The sequence below is a fragment of the Trichechus manatus genome, unplaced genomic scaffold (genome assembly GCF_000243295.1).
Source record: "Trichechus manatus latirostris isolate Lorelei unplaced genomic scaffold, TriManLat1.0 scaffold00181, whole genome shotgun sequence".
In the NCBI taxonomy this organism is placed as follows: Eukaryota; Metazoa; Chordata; class Mammalia; order Sirenia; family Trichechidae; genus Trichechus; species Trichechus manatus.
Genome location: NW_004444117.1, coordinates 3,742,329 through 3,753,386, shown reverse-complemented (window position 1 = coordinate 3,753,386; position 11,058 = coordinate 3,742,329). Strand labels below are relative to the sequence as shown.

Below are 11,058 nucleotides of genomic sequence, written 5' to 3'. Positions count from 1 at the left end.
TTCTTTGTCTTTTTGTTGTTGAGGTTTTGCGGTATCTTGTAGATTTTAGAGATTAGCTGCTGATCGGATTTGTTGTAGCCAAAAATTTTTTCCCAGTCTGTAGGCTGTCTTTTTACTTTTGGTGAAGTCTTCTGATGAGCATAAGTGTTTGATTTTTAGGAGCTCCCAGTTATCTAGTTTATCTTCTGGTGCTTGTGTATTGTCACTTATGGTTCATATTGTGTTTATGCCATGTATTAGGGCTCCTAGCATTGTCCCTATTTCTTCTTCCATGATCTTTATCGTTTTTGATTTTATATTTAAGTCTTTCATCCATTTTGAGTTAGTTTCTGTGTATGGTGTCAGGTATGGGTCTTGTTTCAGTTTTTTGAAGATGGATATCTAGTTAATGCCAGCACCATTTGTTAAAGAGACTGTCTTTTCCCCAATTAATGGACTTTGGGCCTTTGTCAAATATGAGCTTAATCTGGATTCTCAACTGTGTTCCATTGGTCTATGTATCTGTTGTTGTACCAGTACCAGGCTTTCCTGACTACCGTGGCAGTGTAATAAGTTCTAAAATCAGGTAGTGTGAGGCCTCCCACTTTGTTCTTCTTCTTGAGTAATGCTTTATTTATTCAGGGCCTCTTACTTTTCCATATGAAGTTGGTGATTTGTTTTTCCATCTCCTTAAAAAATGCTGTTGGAATTTCGATCGGGAGTATACCGTATCTGTAGATCACTTGGGTAGAACTGACGTTTTCACAAGGTTGAGTCTTCCTACCCATGAGCAGGTATATTTTTCCACTTATGCAGGTCTTTTTTGGTTTCTTGCAGTAGTGTCTTGTAGTTTTCATTGTATAGGGCTTTTACATCTCTGGTTAGATTTATTCCTAAGTATTTTATCATCTTGGGGGCTACTGTAAACGGTATTGATTTGGTGATTTCCTCTTCGAGATTCTCTGTGTAAAGGAATCCAACTGATTTTTGTACGTTTATCTTGTATCCTGAAATTTTGCTGAAATCTTCTATTAGTTCCAGTAGTTTTCTTGTGGATTCTTTGCGGTTTTCTGTGTATAAGATCATATCATCCGCAAACAGAGATACTTTGACTTCTTCCCTACCAATCGGGATGCCCTTTATTTCTGTTTCTAGCCTAATTGCTCTGGGCAGGACCTCCAGCACAATGTTGAATAAGAGTGGCGATAGACGGCATCCTTGTCTGGTTCCCGTTCTCAAGGGGAATGCTTTCAAAGCTTCTCCATTTAGGATGATGTTGGCTGTTGGCTTTGTATAAATGCCTTCAATTATATCGAGGAAGTTCCCTACTATTCCTATTTTGTTGAGAGTTTTTAATCATGAATGGGTGTTGGACTTTGTCGAATGCCTTTTATGCATCAATTGATAAGATCATGTGGTTCTTGTCTTTTATTTATGTGATGGATTACATTGATTGTTTTTCTAATGATGAACCATCCCTTCATACCTGGTATAAATCCCACTTGGTCATGGTGAATTATTTTTTTTGATATGTTGCTGAATTCTATTGGCTAGAATTCTGTTCAGGATTTTTGTATCAATGTTTATGAGGGATACTGGTCTGTAATTTTCTTTTTTTGTTGTGTCTTTACCTGGTTTTGGTATCAGGGTTATGCTGGCTTCATGGAATGAGTTCCATCCTTTTCTATGCTCTGAAATACCTTTAGTAGTAGTGGTGTTAACTCTTCTCTGAAAGTTTGGCAGAATTCTCCAGTGAAGCCATCCAGGCCAGGGCTTTTTTTGTTTGGAGTTTTTTAATTACCTTTTCAATCTCTTCTTTTGTTATGGGTTTATTTAGTTGTTCTACCTCTGCTTGTGTTAGTTTAGGTAGGTAGAGATTTTCTAGAAATTTGTCCATTTCCTCTGGGTTTTCAAATTTGTTAGAGTACAATTTTTCATAGTATTGTTATGATTCTTTTAATTTTGGGTCTGTTGTGATATCACCCATCTGATTTCTTACACAGCTTATCTGCTTCCTCTCCTGTTTTTCTTTTGTCAGTTTGGCCTATGGTTTACCAATTTTGTTGATCTTTTACATTATTTCTTATATTACATTTGAATCTACAAGTATCTCAAAATAAACAATAAGTAATAAAAAAGGAATGAGTATCTAAGGTCAAAGTCCTTTCTTTCACTGTAAACATAATTTTGAAGGACCTAGGAAAACATTAAAAAAAATAGTGAAGCATGCTTGCTAGCCCCATGGTATCAACTTCAAAGAAAATAGTATGAACTCATTCATGAGACAGAAACATTTTGGCTCTGTGTGGATGTACTGTAACAAATATACATTATTTTGAACTAAGTGATGACCTTAATACATTTTTTCTCTCTTCCAAACAATTAATAGGTGCCATGAAAAATCAATGACAAAAGTTTTCAGAGAGAACAGGATGACGTAATTGTCTTAGACACAGTAGTAGCTGGCACAATATCAGAGTTCAAGTATAAGCTGCAAAGCTGAAGAAAGTAACATAGAATTTGTCCAAAGTAGTTAAAATCAGTGAAAAGAAGACTGCTATTACAGACAGATGTGTAACATTGTGCAACAAGATATCTGAGATAAAAAATGTCTATTAAACCATACTTCCAAGGAAAAAAACATAAAAACTTAGATCTTTCTGAAATGAAAGTGCAAGAGTCATTAAAAACAACCAAAGCCAGTTGTTGTAGAGTTGATTCCGACCCCTGGGTACCCTATGTGCGTCCCAGTAGAACTGTGCTCCATAGGGTTTTCAATGACTGATTTTTTCAGAAATAGATTGCCAGGCCTTTCTTCTAAGGTGCCTCTGGGTAGACTCAAATCTCCAACCTTTTGATTTAGCAGCCAAATGTGTTAACCATTTGCCCCACCCAGAAACTTTGGAAAACAAAGGTACCATAAAGACTACCCCTCCCCAAGTGTTTATGTTCAGAGGTTCTTATGTACCTAAATTAGTAAGAAAATTTGTGATTGATTACTCTAACTTTAACTTCCAATAAAGTTTGTGGGCCCTTAGCAGAATGAATATGGATTAAGGTTCATTAGAAATATACTGTAAGATTCTAAAACCTTGAACTGGAAGGACATACAGTAGTAGATGTCTCTGAGATGAGAAAACGACAAGAAGAGGAACAAACAGGACCTCAACATTCTGTATTGTTCTATTTCTTTTGCATTAAAAAAATGGCACTACAGTGACAAAATAATATTTGTTAATTCTAGTGGGCAGGATACGGATACAGTTTGCTATGCTTCATATTTTTCTGATCTTTAAATTTAAAAACAGAAAGAAAAAAAAGAGACTTAGGGTTACCATAGGGAAATAGTACAGTAAAAGGCATCTTTAGCTCACATTTCACTGTCCTCCTTTTTAAAAAGCCTCGGTCAGTCCAGCTCATGCAGAAAAAACTTCCCAAAGAATCACTGACAAAGCTTATATTTGTTGAATACGGTTTTACATACATTTGTAAAAATATATTTGTATTATTTTCATTTAATTTGTTTTTTTGTAAGTAATACTGTTATTTTTATGATATGAAATGTATTAACAGAAATAAAACCTCATTTTGTAACTGGATTTGTAAGAAGTAAGAGTGTAAGTCATGATGACCTGATCTTATTAGTTTCTTAGGAATCAATTAAATAGTAAGCTGGACACAACTATTCAAGATTGGTATTATGTATTGAATTACATCCTCTAAAAATACGTGTTGTAAATCCTAACCCCTATACTTGTAGAGAAAACCCTGGTGGCGTAGTGGTTAAGAGTTCGGCTGCTAACCAAAGGTTGGCAGTTCAAATCCACCAGGTGCTCTTTGGAAACCCTATGGGGCAGTTCTACTCTGTTCTATAGGGTCGCTATGAGTCAGAATCAACTCAATGGCAATGGGTTTGCTTTTCTGGTTGATACTGGTAGAACCCTGGTGGCACAGTGGTTAACAGATCAGCTGTTAACCAAAAGGCTGGCAGTTCAAATCCACCAGTGGCTCCTTAGAAACCCTATGGGGCAGTTCTACTGTGTCCTATAGGGTCACTACAAATGGGAACTGACTTGATGGCAACAGGTTTGGTTGGTATACTTGTAGATGCAATCCCATTTGGGAACAGGGTTTTCTTTGTTGTGTTAATGAGGCCATATCAGCATAGGGTGTGTCTTAAACCAATCACCTTTGAGATATAAAGAGCAGACAGGCATAGAGAAGCAAGCACAAATGGAGGGGAAGACACCCTCTAAGGAAATGAGGAACAGAAGCTGAAAAGAAACAAGGACCTTCCCCAGAACAGATGGAGAAATCAAGCCTTCTCCTAGAGTCTTTTGGACTTTTAGCCTCCTAAACTGTGAGAAAATAAATTTCTGTTTGTCAAAGCTACCCAATTTGTGGTATTTCTGTTATGGCAGAACTAAGAAAATAAGACAACTGTCAAAGAATCACTTAATGTGACAAAAATTTATAGGCACTAACATGTTGTTAAAATGTGACTTTTAATTTTGCTGGCTTTAAAACAATATTTCCTAATAGTTCTTACTGGACCCATTATGTCCCCACATTCTAATAAACTAATCAAGTTTCTCATAAATCAAGTTTCAGAAAATATGCTCAAATCCAAATTTCCTACTTATTGTTTTTGCACTTTGACAGTCTCTATTTTTTGACATTTGAACATGATAAAATAAACAAAGTATGGCCTCAGGAATGTATGGCCAGAACATAGAGGTAATTAAAAAACAGAGGCAAGGCTGGGCCATACGCAAAGGAATTTTCCTAAAGAATCAAGAATACAAAAACTAGTAGACAGTCCACAGCTGAATGGACAAGAGAGACAACCATTGGGATATACCTAGGAAACAGATGCGGTTTGGGGAAAAGTGAGCCTGCAAATCCTCTGGCAAAATTATTCACTCTCTCACTGCTTCTTAAGATTCAAACACATACGTAACAGACCCTAAGAAGCACAAACATGGAAGTCGTACCTTTCAGGCCTAAAGTCTGCAACTGAAACAGTTTTCCCAGCTCAAAAGGTAGAACTCGTAACAGGTTGTTATTTAAATGGAGTTCCCTGTTGATGTAAAAATTACAGAGAGTCAGAAGACATATTAACTTTTAACTAACAGCTAAAATACACAATATAATTTCTAGGAATATAAACTCCTAAGAATGACAAAATTTCATTATTATATTCCACTGTCTAGCACAGTGGTCTCAAACTATATGTGGTAAAAGATCAAAATGCCACAGACTGATACTTTTGGAAAATACAGAAAAAAAAGATTACTAGAAAAATGAAATGAGAAAAAAAAGATACACAAAATATATGTTCCAATTTTTAAAAGTTATTAGATTCAACAGGTATAAAGTCACTCTCAATTGCTATATTTATCTCATTGCAGGCTGGTGACACAGCTTACAAAATGGTACTGGTCCAGAGACCACCCTATGACTCCATTGGTCTATCACACTTGGGATCTACTGTACAGGTTTAAGAAAGTGAGAATGATAAAAACAGCCTAACATGTGAACTGTTAAAAGAGAAGTCAAATGATCATATAGTACCAACTCAAAGGAGCTTGTGACAGCTACACAATTAAGTTTATGATTGATATTTTGCCCAATTTATTGAAGTTTCATTTTAGAAATAATAGCAGTCATGTTAACTACTAATGATTATTTTAATTGTTTTGCACAGAAAATCATAAGTATCAAAGAAATCTTCAGTAGGGGGGAAAAAACAAACCAGACTCCCAAATTTCCTACATTTTATTTATTAATTTTTAAGTGTGAAGGAAAACTATTTCTAGAATCCTTGGTTCTTAAAATCTAAATGAACCTTGGATACTCCTGAGCAATCCAGAGGATGGTGAGGCCATAAAGTGAACAAGAAAAACTAGTTTTGAATAACTGGTTCATGTTTATTTCCAAATATATCACGTGGGAAAAGGAGGTCCTTTAAGTAAATCTGGTTAAGGGGATTAAAAATGGTGGTAGTATATACTCAATAACTGAGCCTAGACAAATGTTAAAGGGAGCAATAGAGGCAAAGAAAACTTTCACAAAGCTGGGGTTCCTTATTCCCTTTTACTATGTAGCAACTGGTAGAAGACAGCAGAAAAGCCCGTCACAATTGAGAAAAGGCAGGTAATATGAAATGGGTCAAGATTTTCCATTCAGATCAGTATACTAGTTGGATTTTGGCTTTTTATTCAACTTGGCTATATCTCATTTACCTTATAAAACAGAGGTAATAAAAAAAAAAAAAACCTACCATTTATTAAATACCAATATGCTTTTAGAAGGGTGCTAGTAGCTTTTTACCCATTACCTCAAATATCTCTCATCTCAGCCTTGTTGGGTAGGTATTATAGCAACTTTACAGATGAGGAAACAGGCTCAGTGAGGTTAAAAGCTTGCCCAAGATCACGTAACTTTTAAATGGCAAAGTCAGGATTCCAATCTGAACTCTCTATGACTCCAAATCCTATGCTCTGTCCTATACACCCGACTATATATAATCCCCCAAATTCAATTAATTTAGCTTCTCTCAAGTCCAGGCTTTAATACTGTTATGCATACAAGCCCTGGGACAGCAAAAAGGTTTCATGGTTTCCTGGACCCTGTGTTAAGGATCATATGTTACCCCAGGATTTAGTGAGGAAAAAGTAGCATAATGATGAGAAATGTCTGTCATAGGTGAGTGTGTGTGTGTGGGATTTATCAAGTGCCCTATATTTGTTTACCCAACTTTATCTGAAATAGAATAAAGTACATTATACAAGATATAATAAAAAAAATTTCAGGCAACAGATCTACATGATTATTTTTAGCTGACATTCATTCAATCTTTCCAGAAAAGTTTACACAAAAGATATAGTTATGTTTACTTTTGTTAAAATATCATTAAATTGATAGTGTTTTTTCATAACAAAATTAATGCTATTACTTTGTTTTGGATGTTCTAAGTTGAATCTGCATACCTGAGTGATACCATGTTTCCGAGTTCTGCCGGTAAACTACGGATTTTATTAGATGACAGGTCCAGATACACCAGATTGTGAAGCTTGGCAATGTCTGAAGGAATGCGGGACAGGGAATTGTCACTCAGATGCAAAGCTGTCAAGTGAGTTAGTGACCACAAAGATGAGCTTAAGCTTCTTACTTTCCCTGTAAGAGAAAAAAAATGCAAGGGGAGGATTATATAATGTTCTGTACAATTGGTCCCTAGATTAAATAAAATTTAGCTGTTTTGATGAGTAACTCAAAATAATTTATTATCCTACGAACTGTGGGAAGTTACAAGGAAAACCTTACCTGTTCTAGAACAATTCACTGCTATAATTATGTTATAAACTCTGCACCTAGCAGATTTAAAAAAAAAAAAAACGCTTAATACTTAGATTGCATTTTTACTTTTAAGAGCACAACAGAAAAGGATTTACCCTTTAAAATGACCTCAGAGTTACAGACTGACATGTAAAGAGCTTGGAGGTTGTCACTCCCATCCTCACAACAAGAAAAAGCTGAACCAACTGAAATTCAACAACTCTTCTTAGATCCACCAGAGAATTGAAATCACAGGGCAAATTGCTGCCCTCAAAACTAGAGAGACAAATATGTAGATATAAGAATCACAGCTTACTAGGAAAAGAAGCCAACAGCTAGAGCCAGAACATGTCAGGACACTTTAAACTGTAAATGATGAACTGCTGGAGGCTCAATGTGGGCTAGCTTGGGAGTTAAAAACTGGTGGTGATGCAATAGGAAGGAGGGAGGGACAGTCTTTGGGGCCCCCCACACTTTACTGAGTTTTACCTACAGGAGTTCCACAGGGAAGATTACAGGAAAAGTAACCATTTTGAAAAATATAGTAAAACCTGCAAGAGCTGGGGCTCAATGGGACTGCCTTGTTTTTCCAAGCCTCGCAAGTTTTCCACCTTTGACAGTATGAAGTCTTACCACTTTTCTATTGTACACTTTAGTGGAAAATATTTGAGTTTTCCTTCTCTAACAGGTTTCAGCCTTATACAAGTCCCAGCTCTTGTAGGTTTTATTGTAAAAGAACTCTCTATTCTCCTTGTTAGGCCTGCCTTCACGACAAAACTATTTTACCAGAGCCTATCTGACTTGAGTTTTACCAAAGCCTAACCAACCTGAAAGGAGCCCTAGTGGCGTAAATGGTTAAGCATTAGGATGCTAACTGAAAGGCTGGCAGATTGAATCCGCCCAGTGACTCCAAGGGAGAAAGACCTGGTGATCTGCTTCCATAAAGATTACAGCCAAGAAAACCCTACAGGTCAGTTCTACTGTCACATGGGGTGGCTATGAGTCAAAATCGACATGACGGTGCCTAACAGCAACAACAACAATTAACCTGGGGAAAGGGAAATACCTAACTCTAGTCCCCTCTAGCCTTTGTCGTACCTAAGGAAGTACATGGGGGACCAAAAAAAAAAAAAAAAAACCTGAGAAAGTACTTGTAAAAGTCCTGGCCCAGGGAAACAGGCCCACTAAAAGACTGAAATGTAATTATAGACTTGTTCCCCCAGACTTTATCACATCATGGACTCGACTTTCTAGAGCCACGGGGGCTGGATAAACCCCTGAAACTATTACCTTGAGATAATCTTTAAAACTTAAACCAAAAATATCCCCTGAAGTCTTCTTAAAAACCAAACAATAGTCTAGTTTAACTAGTAAAAATGTCTGTCTTGAGCATTATGAGCCCTGGTGGCACAGTGGTTAAGAGCTCAGCTACTAACCAAAAGGTCAGCAGTTCGAATCCACCAGATGCTCCCTAGAAACCCTATGGGGCAGTTCTACCCCGTCCTATGGGGTCACTATGAGTTGGAATTGACGCGATGGCAAAGGCTGTGAGCATTATGCTATTTTAAGAACTATCTATATGGGATCAAATTCACAACAACAACTCGAAAGACAGGAACTGTAGGGGACAGTGAGTTTATGTTAATGGGGGAGGAACAACTGAGAAAAGGAGGGTGAGAATGGTTACACAACTAGAAGAATATAATCAGTGTCACTGGATGGTACATGTAGAATGGTTCAACTGCTGTATGTTTTGCTGTGTATATTCTCAACAACAACAAAAAGTCTGCAAAAAATAAAATAAAATAGGGCTCCTGTATATTAACAGGGGATACAGCTAAGAAGAACTGCAAGACTCAGACTCTATTTAAAAGTCTCTATGGCAACCCAAAGACAACAGAGGAGGAAAAAACAAGGACACTTGAGAAAATTTTAAACAATGACACATAGTTTTAGGAAAAGAGTAAACACAGCCTAACTTCTAGCTAAATAAACAAAAAACCTCACACTAAACACTTAGCTGCCTTGGGAAAAAAAAAAAAAAAACATTATAAGGCCTGCCAGAAGGCCAAAAACACGGTCGGAAGAGACAAACCTAACATAAGAATCAGACTCAGATATGACAGGGGTTTGTAAATTATCAGACCAGGAATTTAAAATAACTATAAAAATATGGAGTCCCTGAGTGGCACAAATGGTTAAGTGCTCTGACTACTAGCTGAAAGATTGGCGGTCTGAACCCACCCAGAGGCACCTAGGAACACAGGCCTGGTGATCTGCTTCTAAAAGATCACAGCCTTGAAAACCCTATGAAGCAGTTCTACTCTACACATATGGCATCACCAGGAGTCGGAATCAACTTGACAGCAACTAACAACAACGACATGATCAACATGCTAAGGACTCTAATGAGAAATGTAGACAACGTGGAAGAACAAGTGTGTAATGTAAGCAGAGAGATGGAAACTTTAAAAAAAAAAACAAAATCAAATGCTAGAAATCAAAAACACTGTTAACAGAAATGAAGAATACAATCAGTAGACTGAACACAGCCAAGGAAAGAAACAATGAGCATGAAGATATGTCAAGAGAAACTTCTTAAACTAAAAAGCAAAGAGAAAAAATAATGAAAAACATGGAATAGAATATCCAAGAACTATGAGTGGGAATCCACTTGACGGCAATGGGTTTTTTTTTTTTCGTTTTGTTTTTTTGGTGAGGAAGTTACAAACGGTATAATACATGCATAATGAGAATACCAAAAGGAGAAGAAACCAACAAGATAAATATTTGAAGTAATAATGGCTGAGAATTTTCCAAAATTAATGCCAGACACCAAACCAGAGATCTAGGAAGCTCACAGAACACAAAGCAGGATAAATACCAAACAATCTACAACTAGGCACGTCATATTCAAACTGCAGAAAACCAAAGACAATGAGAAAAATCTTGAAAGAAGCCAGAGGAAAAAAATCACCTACAGAGGAACAAGGATAAGAATTATATCAGACTGCTCTCTTCAGAAACCATGCAAGCAAGAAGAGTAGAATGAGATTTCTGGCAAAATGGCGCTCTAGGCAGAAGCACCACGCCGTCCCTCCACAGCAAAGAGCCGAAAAACTAAGCCATACAGAGAATACAACAATCCTGAAACCCTAAAACATCAAATGAAGAGATAAAGAACTCAGCCAAGCACCAAACGGAGTGAGAAAACTGACAGAGAACGGAGAGCGAGGAGAGATTCATGCAGAAGTCCCCGACCAGCTAACGCAGCACAGATCTGCCATCTTGGACTCCTATCGGAGACCAGCAAACGGGGGTCCGAGAAAGCAGCCTCACAGAGCGTCCAGTGGGAGACAAAACAACCAGTAATTTGCAGTGTGCACTTTCCCACCCCGCACCCCTCTTCGCCCCGGCTCGGCCTCCTCTGCTTCCTGCGGCCACGGTCTCTTGACCAGGAAGCGCCGGCCACTTGGATTCCACACACCCAAGCAGGTAGCTCTCTGGGTGCCATTTGTTGGCTGCTGGTGTGGCTTTTTTCCGCTTCTTTTGATTTCTTCCTTGCCTCTCGCCATCTCCCCCTCCTTTGGCTCGAGTGCCTCGCTCCGTGCGCCATCTTCGCTTCTTCCTGATGGGCTGCTGAGCACCAGTAATTTGTGATATACGCTTTCCCACTCTCTACCCTTCTTCACCCACACATGGCCCCCTCTGCTTCCCGCGGACCCAGTCTCTTGTCCAGAA

General features: G+C 37.8%; 1 protein-coding gene across 4 annotated transcripts in view; it reads right to left on the bottom strand.

The window, feature by feature from the left end:
* Positions 1-11,058, bottom strand: part of CNOT6 (CCR4-NOT transcription complex subunit 6) — an 88,705-nt gene that overhangs the window by 31,747 nt on the left and 45,900 nt on the right. For all 4 annotated transcript variants that reach the window (XM_023741457.1, XM_023741458.1, XM_023741456.1 and 1 more), the window contains 2 exons: positions 6,972-7,158; positions 4,974-5,059 (listed from right to left, as the gene is read on the bottom strand). In XM_023741457.1, the coding sequence (XP_023597225.1) occupies positions 4,974-5,059; positions 6,972-7,158 (273 nt within the window). The remainder of the gene's footprint in view (positions 1-4,973; positions 5,060-6,971; positions 7,159-11,058) is intronic.